Source organism: Hemiscyllium ocellatum, chromosome 1, assembly GCF_020745735.1.
Source record: "Hemiscyllium ocellatum isolate sHemOce1 chromosome 1, sHemOce1.pat.X.cur, whole genome shotgun sequence".
NCBI lineage: Eukaryota > Metazoa > Chordata > Chondrichthyes > Orectolobiformes > Hemiscylliidae > Hemiscyllium > Hemiscyllium ocellatum.
In genome coordinates this window covers 48,000,980-48,013,516 of record NC_083401.1, presented here as the reverse complement: position 1 = coordinate 48,013,516, position 12,537 = coordinate 48,000,980, and the positions used below count along the sequence as shown (strand labels likewise).

At 40.0% G+C, this 12,537-nt stretch overlaps 1 protein-coding gene across 2 annotated transcripts in view; it reads left to right on the top strand.

Moving 5' to 3' along the window:
- The window catches only part of atp8b1 (ATPase phospholipid transporting 8B1), a 146,035-nt gene that overhangs the window by 74,041 nt on the left and 59,457 nt on the right, over positions 1-12,537 (top strand). For both annotated transcript variants that reach the window (XM_060852221.1, XM_060852299.1), the window contains exons 2-6: positions 2,254-2,480; positions 5,529-5,620; positions 5,808-5,921; positions 9,103-9,201; positions 12,105-12,166. In XM_060852221.1, coding sequence (XP_060708204.1) covers positions 2,300-2,480; positions 5,529-5,620; positions 5,808-5,921; positions 9,103-9,201; positions 12,105-12,166 — 548 coding nt within the window. In that variant the 5' untranslated portion in view covers positions 2,254-2,299. The remainder of the gene's footprint in view (positions 1-2,253; positions 2,481-5,528; positions 5,621-5,807; positions 5,922-9,102; positions 9,202-12,104; positions 12,167-12,537) is intronic.

Genomic DNA, 12,537 nt, shown 5'->3' with positions numbered 1-12,537 from the left:
ACTCACTTGTCTTACCAGTTTGACAATATCCATTGGACTTATTATCCTCGAAGCCTATAAATCACTAGTGGCCATTACTTTACCGTTGCACCCTGTCTGGTACCTCCTGAGGACACTGGGTAGAATTACACAGTATCACTTCCTTACCTTGTCACATTGAAGCGTGACACTCTGGCACATTCATCCTACTATTCTGATACTCTGGTGTCTGTGCTGTACTGTCAGGTACTCTGATCACTGCACTTGGCTCTCCTAACCCACTTGAAGCAATTCTATATGTCGTTTACATGATTCCAATCCTGCAGAACCACAACATAATTTCTCAGAGCCTCAAACTTTTTTCCTGACTTTGCTGTATAAGGACCAACTCTATTTTTCCCTGCGTTAGCCCAATTTTAATGCTGCCTTTATTATGTTTTTTAATACCTTTTGCTATTCAGCACGAGGCATTTCTGAGCTCTCTAGCTCAGTCATACTACAGGGATAATTACAAAACAGTCAATGCCGCAGCCACTCCAGACCAAGGAATCACTCTTGGTTATTGTTGATGTTGTGATGGTTAGATGATGTCCACGGAAGCAAGAACAATTTCCATTGACTTAAGTTTAATCAGGCAACGATGCACCTCAAACCAAGAATAATATGTGTAATTCAAAACTTTGTCCAGTGAGTGGATCGCCAAGGAGGAGACAGAGAAGCAGAGTTCCGAAGTGAATTCCAGACAGTAGTGCTCAGGTAGCTGAAGACAGAGCTACTGATATAGTAAAGGGAAGCCCAAATGGACTGGAGGCCAAAGTTGGAGACACATATACATAAGGTTGGAGGAGGAGATACTGCACTGGGATAGACAAGGCCAAGGAAAGATTAAATTGTGGAAGAAGCTTGACATTTCATGTCCAGGAAGGCTGCATGACAGCAGCAACAAGGGTGATGAAAAGAGCAGGATATGATTGTGAAAGTGCTTGAGATGAAACTTACAATTAGTCAAGGGTGTTGGGGGTATGTTCATCCCAACCAACCAAATTTATAATGTCCGCTTACGTAGGGCTGGGTGGGAAGGAAAGAAAGCAGAAACCTTTTTAATGGGTTAAGGGGCAGAAAGTGGGTTCCTGATGACAGATGAGTGAGAACACATTGAGAGTTATGAAAAAAACTAGATAATCATGTGACTTTAATGTGTAAGTGAGGGTACATATGTACTTTGATAGAAATGGACAACACTGGCAGCTACATGGATAGTAATCTTCGAGTAAAAAATGAGGTCTGCAGATGCTGGAGATCACAGCTGCAAATGTGTTGCTGGTCAAAGCACAGCAGGTCAGGCAGCATCTCAGGAATAGAGGGCTTATGCTCGAAACGTCGAATTCTCTATTCCTGAGATGCTGCCTGACCTGCTGTGCTTTGACCAGCAACACATTTGCAGCTACATGGATAGTCTCAATCATAGTTGCAAAGTAGTCTGTGAGATTTCCAAACTTGAACGTGACAGAAAAGAGCAGGTTTAACACGACAGTTTGTAATGGGAAAATTAAACTAAGGATTATTTTTGCTCATCATGTTTCTGGACTAAGGGACCATTTTGTTAGAATATACAACACCTGACCGCACTTAAATGGTGTGGGCAGACTGGTGGTAGCTAATCTGTTATGTATGCAGCTTTTGCATTGAGGCAAATATGCCGATCATATCAGATAGCTCAATTGGTTCTGGAGCAGGTAAAAATTGCCTTGAAGATGAGAACATCTAAGGCAAATATGAGCAATCGTTTGCCATGTAGATGATCCGTGAATGGTAGCTCAAAGTAAGGTAGTAAGGATTTTGATACATTTTAAACATCCTTGTGTGAAGATTTCTTTCACAACTGAATGAAAATCAAATTGGGGATTTGAAGTGGAATTAGTGTTGTAAAGAGGTTGAGTGTTGGAGAGAATCTGAGCAGTGACAGGTTCTGTCTCTGTTGGACTCTGTATGGAGAGCAGTGACAAACTGGTGCCCTGTACTGCCCCATTTTATTCCATGATCTTGGCTTGAATGTGTGTTTGAGTTTATATAGGAGGGAGAAGTTCAAGAAGGTCAGGAAATAAGTGAATTTGGAGGGGAGGGCAAACAGAGCCGACAGCAATATATCTTTATGTAAGAAATGGAAATCCTGCAATGCTTTGGAGGGTGTCACTGGTATATTAATGTTCTCGTAAATGTTTCTAATTTGAAGTTTTCTTAATGTCTCACTTCATTTTCCAAATTTTGTTTTAGGTTTCTTTGAAAGAGCCTGAAGTCGGTAACAGGAACCACTAAGGTGATGAGTACTGACAGAATCTCTAGCCTTGATGATGATGCCAGTGAAAGAAGATTTGATGATGTGGTGCCATATAGTGATGATGAGACAGACAATGAATTAGATAGTTCCACTGAAAGGTTGGATGATACAGAGCAAAACCGTGTCAACCAACAGACCGAGGAGAGATGGCAACCAAAAAGTGGTAAAGTTCATTTGCAATCACTGATTTTGCACGACAAGTTACAATTGATGAACTTTGTGATTAATTTTCATTCATTACTGAGATGTGAGTGTTACTAGCTCAGCCAGCATTTATTGCCCATCCTTGTTTACTTGAGAAAATATAGTCTTGAGCTGCCTTGTTGAACCACTCGAGTCCTTAGCGGATGTAGAGACACCCACAGTGCTGTTAGGGACACAGTAGCAGTGAAGAAGCTGTGATCTATTTCCAAATTTGAATGGTGAGTGGCTTGGAGGAAAACTTGCAGGTGTTCCTATGCATCTACTGCTCTTGCCCTGCTAAGGGGGTGATGGAGGATGCAGGTTTGAAAAGTCCTATCGGAGAAGCCTTGGTGAGTTACCTTGTGGTTGGTGCATACTGTTAAGTGTGTGTCTGGTGGTGCAGTGAATATTGGATGGGGTAACTGTCAAGCAGCTTGCTTTGTCCTGGATGGTGGCAAGCTTCTTGAATGATGTTAGAGCTGTGACCATCTAAATAAATGGAGAATGTTTTATCACACTCTTGACATCTTGTAAATATTGGATGAGCATTTGTGAGCAAGGACGTGAGTTTGCTGCAGAATTCCTAGTCTCTGACCTGTTCTTATACCCACAAAGATTGGTCCAGTTCAGTTTTTGCTCAGTGTAACCCACACTGTTGATTTCAGCAATGTTAATGCCAATAAACTTGAAGTGACAATGTTGAGCTTCTGTTTTGTTGGAAATGGTTAGATTAAATAGTTAAACTATTGACATTTAGATTGGCTGTCTGACATAGTTGAAGGAAAGTTTACCAACAAGAAATGATTATCAGTACAAGATAGATCGAGTAAAGAAAGTGTTGCAAGATAAAGATCTAATGTTTTTAGATTATTTAGATGCATAAGTATGAAACCCGGAAGCAGTGAAAAGCACATGGCAACGTCAGGCTGTTCAGACACTTGTATATGTTCATGCTATGTTGCTGAGAAACACTACTAAGCTAATGACAAGAGGCTAGATAGTCAAACAAATGAAATATTTGTATAAGCCACCATTTGTTAAAAGTCATTTCATTATTATGGTGAGGAACTTTCCAATGAAAGAGACTGACTCCAAATATCTAATGTATAGATTCTTTCATCGGAAAGAGCTAACAATCAATTGTTTTCTGAGGAAAGAGGGTGTATAACCAGGTTTGCAGTTAGAAAAGAGGGATGCAGTCAGTAATATTGCTGAATATCATAGGGATGAAATCCCAGTATGCAGGAAGACCTGCCACCAGTTTAGAAATAACCTAATGTGACATTAAAAAGGCATGACAATAAAATGGAAGTTCTTTTGAGGATTTAACTGATGGAATAGATAAGGGAGAGAGCCAGTGGATGTGGTGTATTTGGAAGCCTTTACTTAGCATTCCATACATGGCATTAGTGGAAAAAAAATTAAGTGCATAGATGGGAGTAATATATCGGTTGGATTGAGAATTGGTTGACAGATAAGAGTGAGAATAAATGGGTATTTTTCTTCAGGTGACAGGTAGTGACTAGTGGACTGCTGCAAGGATGGTGCTTGGACCCTAGCTGTTCAAAGAAATATACAAGATGGGAGTAGACCTTTTGACCTCTCAAAAGTGCTCCAGTATTCATTATAATCATGGCTGATCATTGAGCTCAAGGCAACAATATCCAACTCCCCCTCCTCAACTTCCTTCCAGCCCCATATCCCTTGACCCTTTTAACCTAGTTTCTTCTAGAAATGCATCATGTTTTGGCCTCGACCACTCTGACGTATTGAAATCCACAGGCATGATCAATACATTTTATTCCTGCATCCGGGCCATTTGTAACATTTCCAGGTTTGCTGATGACAACTTTGTGGGGTTCAGGGGAGGATGCAAGAAGGCTTTGGCCGGGGTGCAATTTAGGAAAGTTGGACAAATGGGAAAACACGTGGCAGTTGCAGTTAGTGTGACTAAACAGGAAGGTAGAGTATTACTTAAAATTGACATGTTAGGAAATGTAGATGTACAAAAGGTTTTATACACCAGTTGATGAAAGTAGACAAGTCCAGCAAGCAATTAGAAAGGCAAAAATGCTTTTATTGCAAGAAGATTTGAATTCTGAAGAAGGGATGTCTTGCTGTAGTTATACATAGCCTTGGTGAGACCACAATCCTGAGGTGTTGTGTACATTTTTGGTCTTTCTGCCTAAGAAAGGCTGTACTTGTCATAAATGCAGGACAAGTTGTCTAGGTTGATGTGAGATGTTGGGACTGTCCTGTGAGGTGAGATTGGTTTAACTGGTTCTCAACTCACAAGAGTTGAGAAGGGTAAAAGGGGATTTGATTGAAAATGTATAAAATTCTGACAGGGCTGGACAGATTAAATGGAGCGGGAGGGTGTTTTCCCAGATTGGGGAATCTAGAAATGGAGGCCATGGATTCAGGGTGCGGGGTAGACCATTCAGAACAAAGATGTAGAAAACTTTCCTCACTCAAAGGGGAATGAACCTGTAGAATTCTCAACGGAAGACTGTGGAGGCAAACTCACTGATGAGATCAATGAATAATTATGTTTTAAAGTTATCAAGAGGTTTGGGGAGAAAGCAGCAAAATGCCATCGAAGTAGGGATCTGCCATTTAGTTTTAATGCAGGAGTGGACTCAAGGGAGCAAGTAACCTACTCGTACTCCTACTTGCTGTGTTTTAATGTAGAGATTGATGTCACAACTAGGCAATCTGATTAACCACCCTCTATCAGAAACCTGGGGATTTTAGGTTTCTACTTCAATTTAAGGCTGTTACATAAATATTGAAGCCATAAAGTTCCTTGCTGTAAAACTGGAAGAGCACACTGTTTGGTGAGTCACATTTCTAGTAAGATGTTGCCAGTCCAAACATGAAAACTGAATGTCCAACTGGTGTTGTTAAATAATCCAACCGTTTTAATTTGAAAAGCAAAGTGTTAATGCCACACTCTAATCCATCTCCTTACTTTGATTATTGTTCAGATTATTGATTTAAAAAATGTTTCACTCTGCTTTGTTTCCAGAGTACACCTGGAAAGTCAAAGCAAATGACAGAAACTTTAACAATCAGTTCACAGTTACAAAGTATGGTTGCATTAAAACAAGCAAATATTCAGTAAGTATAAATTTGTTTTTACTTACTTTCTACCTAGCAGTAACTTTTGCACTCTGGAAAGTTCAATCTTTCCAAAACTATTATTTTCATCATGCATTCTGTTTGTTATCTGGGTACACCATTTCATCTCTCTGTATGTTCAAACATTTTCTGAACCATAACAGCGCTTGTCCAATTTTACTTTCAGGGGAATGCAATCCGGACGTATAAGTACAATATTTTAACTTTTTTACCAAAGAATCTGATGGAACAATTTAAAAGAGCAGCCAATGCGTACTTTTTGATTCTTCTCATCCTTCAAGTAGGTGGTTTTGAAAAAATATTGAACATTTTGAAATAACTTATTATATAATCTCTCCTTCTGGTGCTTTTTGTAACATTAGAAACTAAATTTGTGCACTTATTGCAAAGTTAAGGTGTTCTTTTGAATAATTTCAAGTCAGTGCAATTTTGTATCAAAAGTACTTAAGCTCATTATTGTCAAGCTAATTGGAATCTGCAACAAACTTGTCAAAATTCAGTATTAGATAGTCAAGAAGACCTATCAGAGAGCTGAAAAAAATCCCCTGTTAAATTGTCAGGGGGAACGCTAAGAAAATTGTCCATGCATTTAAAAGTTCTGCCTTCTAAATCTTCGAAAATAATATCTGGAGTGTTATACCGAAATAACACCATGTGCTATTTCAATGAGCTGAGGTCAGCTTGAAGGGCTTTCATTACATGATTAATACTACTTTAGTGATTTCACAATCACCCATTATCACAGCAGTTGCCCACCATTTCCCGTTTCAATGGCAGGTGCAATTTGTTGACTCACTTGTTCCGTCTTGAAAATGATCATGCATTTGAATTAAATGTCTCTTGTTATGAGGTTTTATTTCAGTGAAAGAGTGTAATTGTAGGAAGTGTTTCTTTTGATTGCAATGAAGTGAAATCTGCAATAGACACTTAAACATGTATTTCATCTCAAATTCTATAAAATTGTGCCTGACTCTGTTGGATACTAATGAGTTAGAAGATTTGAAGAGTCAGATATGAGGATGCATGGGTTAGGATGAGTTGGCACTAATATTGCACTTGTGCTATAAAGGACCAGGGATGGGGTGAATTGTTGGATGGGCGTACTATTGCATGGAAGGTATGAGAGGATATAGGATTGTCTGTGGGGATAACCTGGCATAGGATCAATTGGTATTGTTGAGCAGGCATAGTTTGGAAGGGGGAAGCATGAGAGACTATTCTGGATGGATGGGGAGGCACAAAGTGGTGTGGTTGGAAAGGATGGTTGTTGGGGACTGGAGGGGAGGGTGAAGGCTGGAGCAATGTTTTCTGCTTTATTCTTGATTTCTAAATCCTGCATAGTCCTCTGCAACCAGGAGCTGCCTCAATCCCTCAAGGGTAGCCCACCGTGACTTCTAATACAACCTGAAGCCGCAGATTATAAATCTGATGACTAAGCACACAGGGGTGGCAATGGTATTATCATTGGACTATTAGACCAGAAACTCAGGGAAATGTTCTGGAGACCCAGATTTGAATCTCGCTATGGTAAATGGTGAAATTGAATTGAATGAACATCTGGAATTAAGAGCCTCATGATGACCATGAATCCATTGCCTATGGTCAGGAAAAACCTATTTGGTATTAATGTACTTTAGGGAAGGCAACTGCTATCCTCACCTGGTCTGGCAACGTGGTTGACTCTTAACAATTGGGCATTGACAATAGCCAATGAAGCCCTCATTCTGTGATAAATGAAAGAGAAATGTTCTCAATGGCTCAGTTTGCAAAACTAGGAACTTTTCTGTCTCTGTGCAATTGACCTTCAAGTGAAAATCCAGACACGTCCATCAGTGCCTGAAAGGGAAAATTAGGTGACTGTCAACAGAGTCCCGATGAGAGATGTTTACTTAAACAACACCTTCACAGGCACAATGAAGATTTGCGAGGCTGTGTATATCTGGCAATGTCAACTTACTGACATTGCATGTGCATTTCGGGATCCCTGTGGTGGTTGTTCTACTTGTCTTTATAAGCTTTATGAACATTGCATCTTTCTCATTTGATTCCTTAAAGAGGGAGTATTTTTAATAGAGGTTGTGGGAGGTCTGAATTTGTCGCTTTAGATTAGAGGCCTTTTAGCTTGTGATGAAATGTGCCTTTAAGAGGGTTTTGTTTCCTCCTGTTTCTCTTAGAGGAGTGTTGTAAATCTGGTACCTAGGTGTCTACTCCATGGAAAGAAGTTTTGTTTTAGGAAAAGAAAGCACGAGTGGGTGGAGTCAAGTTCACACAGAACCAGGGTGTTAGTTTGGCTTTCAGTTGTTAGAGTTGAAGCTGCTCAATGCAGGTGTCTCTGCTGCTGCAAACTTATCTTTCCCTGCTGCTAGCTTCTGTCATGTTCCTTCTTCTAGACTGGAGAAGATTGCAAGAGAGGGAAATCTGTTTGCTGAGTTTGCCTTTGCCAAGGGTGTGTTTGTGATGCTGGTTTATTGGAACCGTTGATGTGTAATAGTTAAAAGATATTATTTTAAGTATTACAATTGAGTTTAGGTTATACCAATTCTTTAGTTTGTATTTTAACTGTGTGGTCACAGAGACATAGAGATGTATAGCATAAAAACAGACCCTTTGGTTCAACTTCCATGCTGACCAGATGTCCTAACCTAATCTAGTCCCATTTGTGAGCATTTGGCCAATATCCTGTTGTCATTGTACTAGCCTCCACCATTTCCTCTGGCAGCTCATTCCATACACCCACCACCCTCTGTGTGAAAAGATTGCCCCTTAGGTCCCTTTTATATCTTTTCCCCTTTCACCCTAAACCTATGCCCTCTAGTTCTGGGAAAAGAGCTTGTCTATTTACCCGATCCATGCCCAACATGATTTTATAAATCTCTATATGATCACCCCTCAGCCTCCAGCGCTCCAGCGAAAACAGCATTGGCCTATTCAGCCTCTCCCTGTAGCTCAAATCCTCAAACCTTGACAACTTCAGTGTAAATCGTTCCTGAACAATTTCAAGCTGTCAGAATAGTGTGTGTTTTGCTTAAAGTGTAGTAGTTTCACTAATTGAATCACATCTGGAATGCAGTGCTTTACACTTACCTTTAAGATAAATGTTCGGGTCTGGGGTCTTTGATGTGTTTTGAGGGGGTTTAATCTAGTCCACAACAAGTTGCAGTGATGCAACAATGGAAAATTTTTGTCTGTTTAACATTTTGAATGATTTGTGTTCCTATGTGATAGGTATTTTCTAATTAAGCTGTTCAGAGATGTTAGTACATAGCTCTTGAGTAGATGGGACTTCAACGTGGATCTCCTAGCTCAGATGTAGGGTCAGTACTACAATACCATGAGAGTCCTCTGCACCTCTGTGGTATATAAATAATAACAACAAGAACTACCTGAATATTGAATGATTTTATCTTCTCAATGAAATATCAGTTTGTATAAGCAATTATTGTTGTTGTTTTTCTTTTTAGGCCATTCCTCAGATCTCAACCCTGGCATGGTACACCACATTCGTGCCTTTAGTGGTGGTGCTGGGAATAACAGCAATCAAGGATGCCTTTGATGATATTGTGAGCATTTATTCTACTTTTGTCTTACCAAACAATCGAAAACATGAGCTACTAATGTTGAACATTCTTTACTGTGTGAACACAGTAAAGCTGTATGAATATGTTCTCAATGTTGGAGAAGCTATTCAACTTGCAATAGGTCACTCTCTATGTCACAAGGGCATGTGTGAGGAATTCAGCTGGACAAGAATCTAGACTCTGTAATCAATTCTGCAATGGAGGTGGAAGTACATGATCACGTCAGGAGCTCATCTGTGTCAGATAAGAGAAGGTTGGGACCCGGTAGTTTTGCTCTCAGGCCATCAACAAGTGAGATGGAGAGCAATGTTGGTGGGTGGGACCAAAGATAGTGGCCTTAGACTTGCCCATACTTATTTAGGCGAGTCAATATTGGGAAGACCCGAGCCATTCTCTTTGGTCCCCACCAGGACTGAATGGTTGCCAAGTAGAGTGACAAATTGGAGTTGAGTAAAGAACAAAGACAGGTGGTCCTGAAGTAGATTTGGGTTCATTTGACACTTGAAATGTAATATTTAAATAATTTAGTTGGAAACATGGGTTCTTGGCACACAGTTTGCATTAGCATGAGGTGATGGGAGGTCTGACATTTTGGCACAAGTAGAGATGAGGAGTGGAGTGAAATGAGTTTTAAAATGAAGTAGATAGGGGAAAGAAGAATCAGTTTCAAAATATGGTACATGGAGTCCTGATTTATGAACATCCCAATTATAAACACTCACTGTTAGCAGCACAGGTAATTTTAAAGGTTTGATATACAACCCTTTCCCATCTGATGATTTAGATTAGATTCCCTACAGTGTGGAAACAGGCCCTTTGGCCCAACAAGTCCACAGCAACCCTCCAAAGGGTAATCCATCCAAACCCATTCCCCTACCCTATATTCACCCCTAACTAACGCACCTAACACTATGGACAATTTATCATGGCCTGCACATCTTTGGATCGTGGGAGGAAACCAGGACACCTGGAGGAAACACATACAGACAAGGGGAGAACATGCAAACTCACCCAGACAAGAATTGAACCTGGGTCTCTGGCGCTGTGAGGCAGTAGTGCTAAACACTGAGCCACCGTATTGCCCCTGGTGTGGCCCATGGTGAATGGCAGCTTTACATTGTCCTTCATTGTGTTCTGTCAAGAGAATGGATTCCAGAATGGAAGCCTATGTATAGTGGATATTTTACAATTTAATTTGGCTAAGTCTAATGGCTCTAACAACTGCCTTGCCTTTGAAAGGTTTACACACTTCTTAGATGCCAGCCAAATTCTAAAGGATCCCTCACTGATAATTGAGATTACCATTTTCAAAACAAGACAAGGAGCAACTTCTAATGGAGTGGATGAGGATTTTAAGTCTAATATCTTTGGTGAGGAAAAGAACTAGCAAGAAAAGCAATGACTAGGGAATATATATTTTATCAGAGAATACAAACTGCAGTGTGCGAGATGAACTGGAGTTTGATGATGTCAACAAAGAGAATATCCAGGAGAGAGTAAAGTCTGCACAACGAGATGATTACCCATCTCTGGCCTACCTTCACTTGCAGCAAGCCTCATTGTAATGTAGTCAAGATGGAAGTAGGTGATCTTGCTGATGCAGTGTCTCTGGATTCATGGAAGGCTGGTGGGTCCTCAAGGACCCTTGAAGTCTTGACAAATTAATGACTAACTGGATAGTTCTGCAACCAATTAAAACTTTTGGGCTATAATAAAAGATTGTGCTTTTCTTTAATTTTATTTGAACAGTATTGTTCTTGGAGATGATAACAGGCCAGACAGGTGAAGCTGGATGGTCATCTGATGAAATTGTGAGGAATGTATTCAACAGGAGTTGGCAGCTGAAGGTTTAAGGTTAAGCTCAGATGTGAAGACTCACTAGGGTAATGTGGTGGGAATGAAGTCCCATTCATTCCAGAGTTGTCACAATAATTTTAGAATGAATACACAATTTTTCACTTATCTGATTTTCAGACCCTAGCAAAGACTACTTAACAAGAATCGGTATTTATTATAAGTGATAAGACTGTGTAGCTCTAGGAAAACTGATATAGGGGATCTGAGGATATGTCTGCATGTATTGAAGGTGTCAGGATGAATTGAGAAAGTGGATTATGAAGCATACAGGATTCTGGACTTTACAAATAGGCCTTAAAATAAAAGGCAGGAAGACAATCCTTTGAAAAATGGTTAGGTGTCAACTATCTCCAATAAGAGACAATCTGCCTTCACCCCTTCACATTCAATGATGTTGCCATCACCTTAATGCCCTCTTATCAATATCCTCTGATTTACCACTGACCAGAAACTGAACTGGACTAGACATAGGAGTACAGTGGCTACAAGAGCAGGTCAGAGGCTAGGAACACTGTAGCAAGTAGCTCACCTTCTGACTCCCCAGGGCTTATCTACCATCAACAAGGCACAAGTCCATGGAATGCTCTCCAAATGCCTGATGAATGCAACTTTACCAACCAATTAAGAAAACCTTGTTACTGTGTTTCATGGAATTGGAGTCATTAATTCTTCTCTTCTTTTCTCCATTTTCTGTTGGTTATCATTCCATCAGGGGCTCACTTATGGATCACATTTTACGCTTGCCAGAAGAATGGAAAATTGGCAAGTTTTATGACATCTGCCACATGTGCATTTGAATGTAGACATAGCAATACATTTGTTAGCTGAAGGTGCTATTTGTCTGCTCTTCTAATTTAAAACATAATAATGATGAACCCACAGCTTAATTTGATAGCAGGCAACGCCTTAACTGAGTTACCAGGTTTATGGTAAGATATTTCTGTTGGATGGTGCTAGAGCATATAAAAGTCATGATTGATCAAGTCATGATCGTCGACATTGAATAATTTCCATTTTGTCTTGTACAGGCAAGACACAAGATGGACAGAATTGTTAATAATCGGAAATGTGAAGCCCTGCAGGATGGCAGGTATTATGAGATTTTTTTTATCTTTATCATAGTCTTAAAATACAAGCTAATACATCCTTATCATCTCTTAAATGTTGCTGTCGAAAACCTCTAGAAAGTTTCCAGCTTCTTGCATCATGAGGGCGTGGCAGCCCAGGACAGTTTTTTTTGTCGCATTCAGTACAGTCAATGAGGTGAGAGCACACACACCCATAGTTCAAATATTGTCTTAAATTTTGAACCAAATATGAAAGTGAGCAATTTGCTGCCCTCTGCTGCCAAATAGGAGCAGCACCTGGTCCAGTGGTTATGTCTTATGTCTTATGCCTCTGCAGGAAGAAAATGTTATTAAAGTTCATGTTTGTATTTGTCCCTTCCAATTGTTTTCTTGA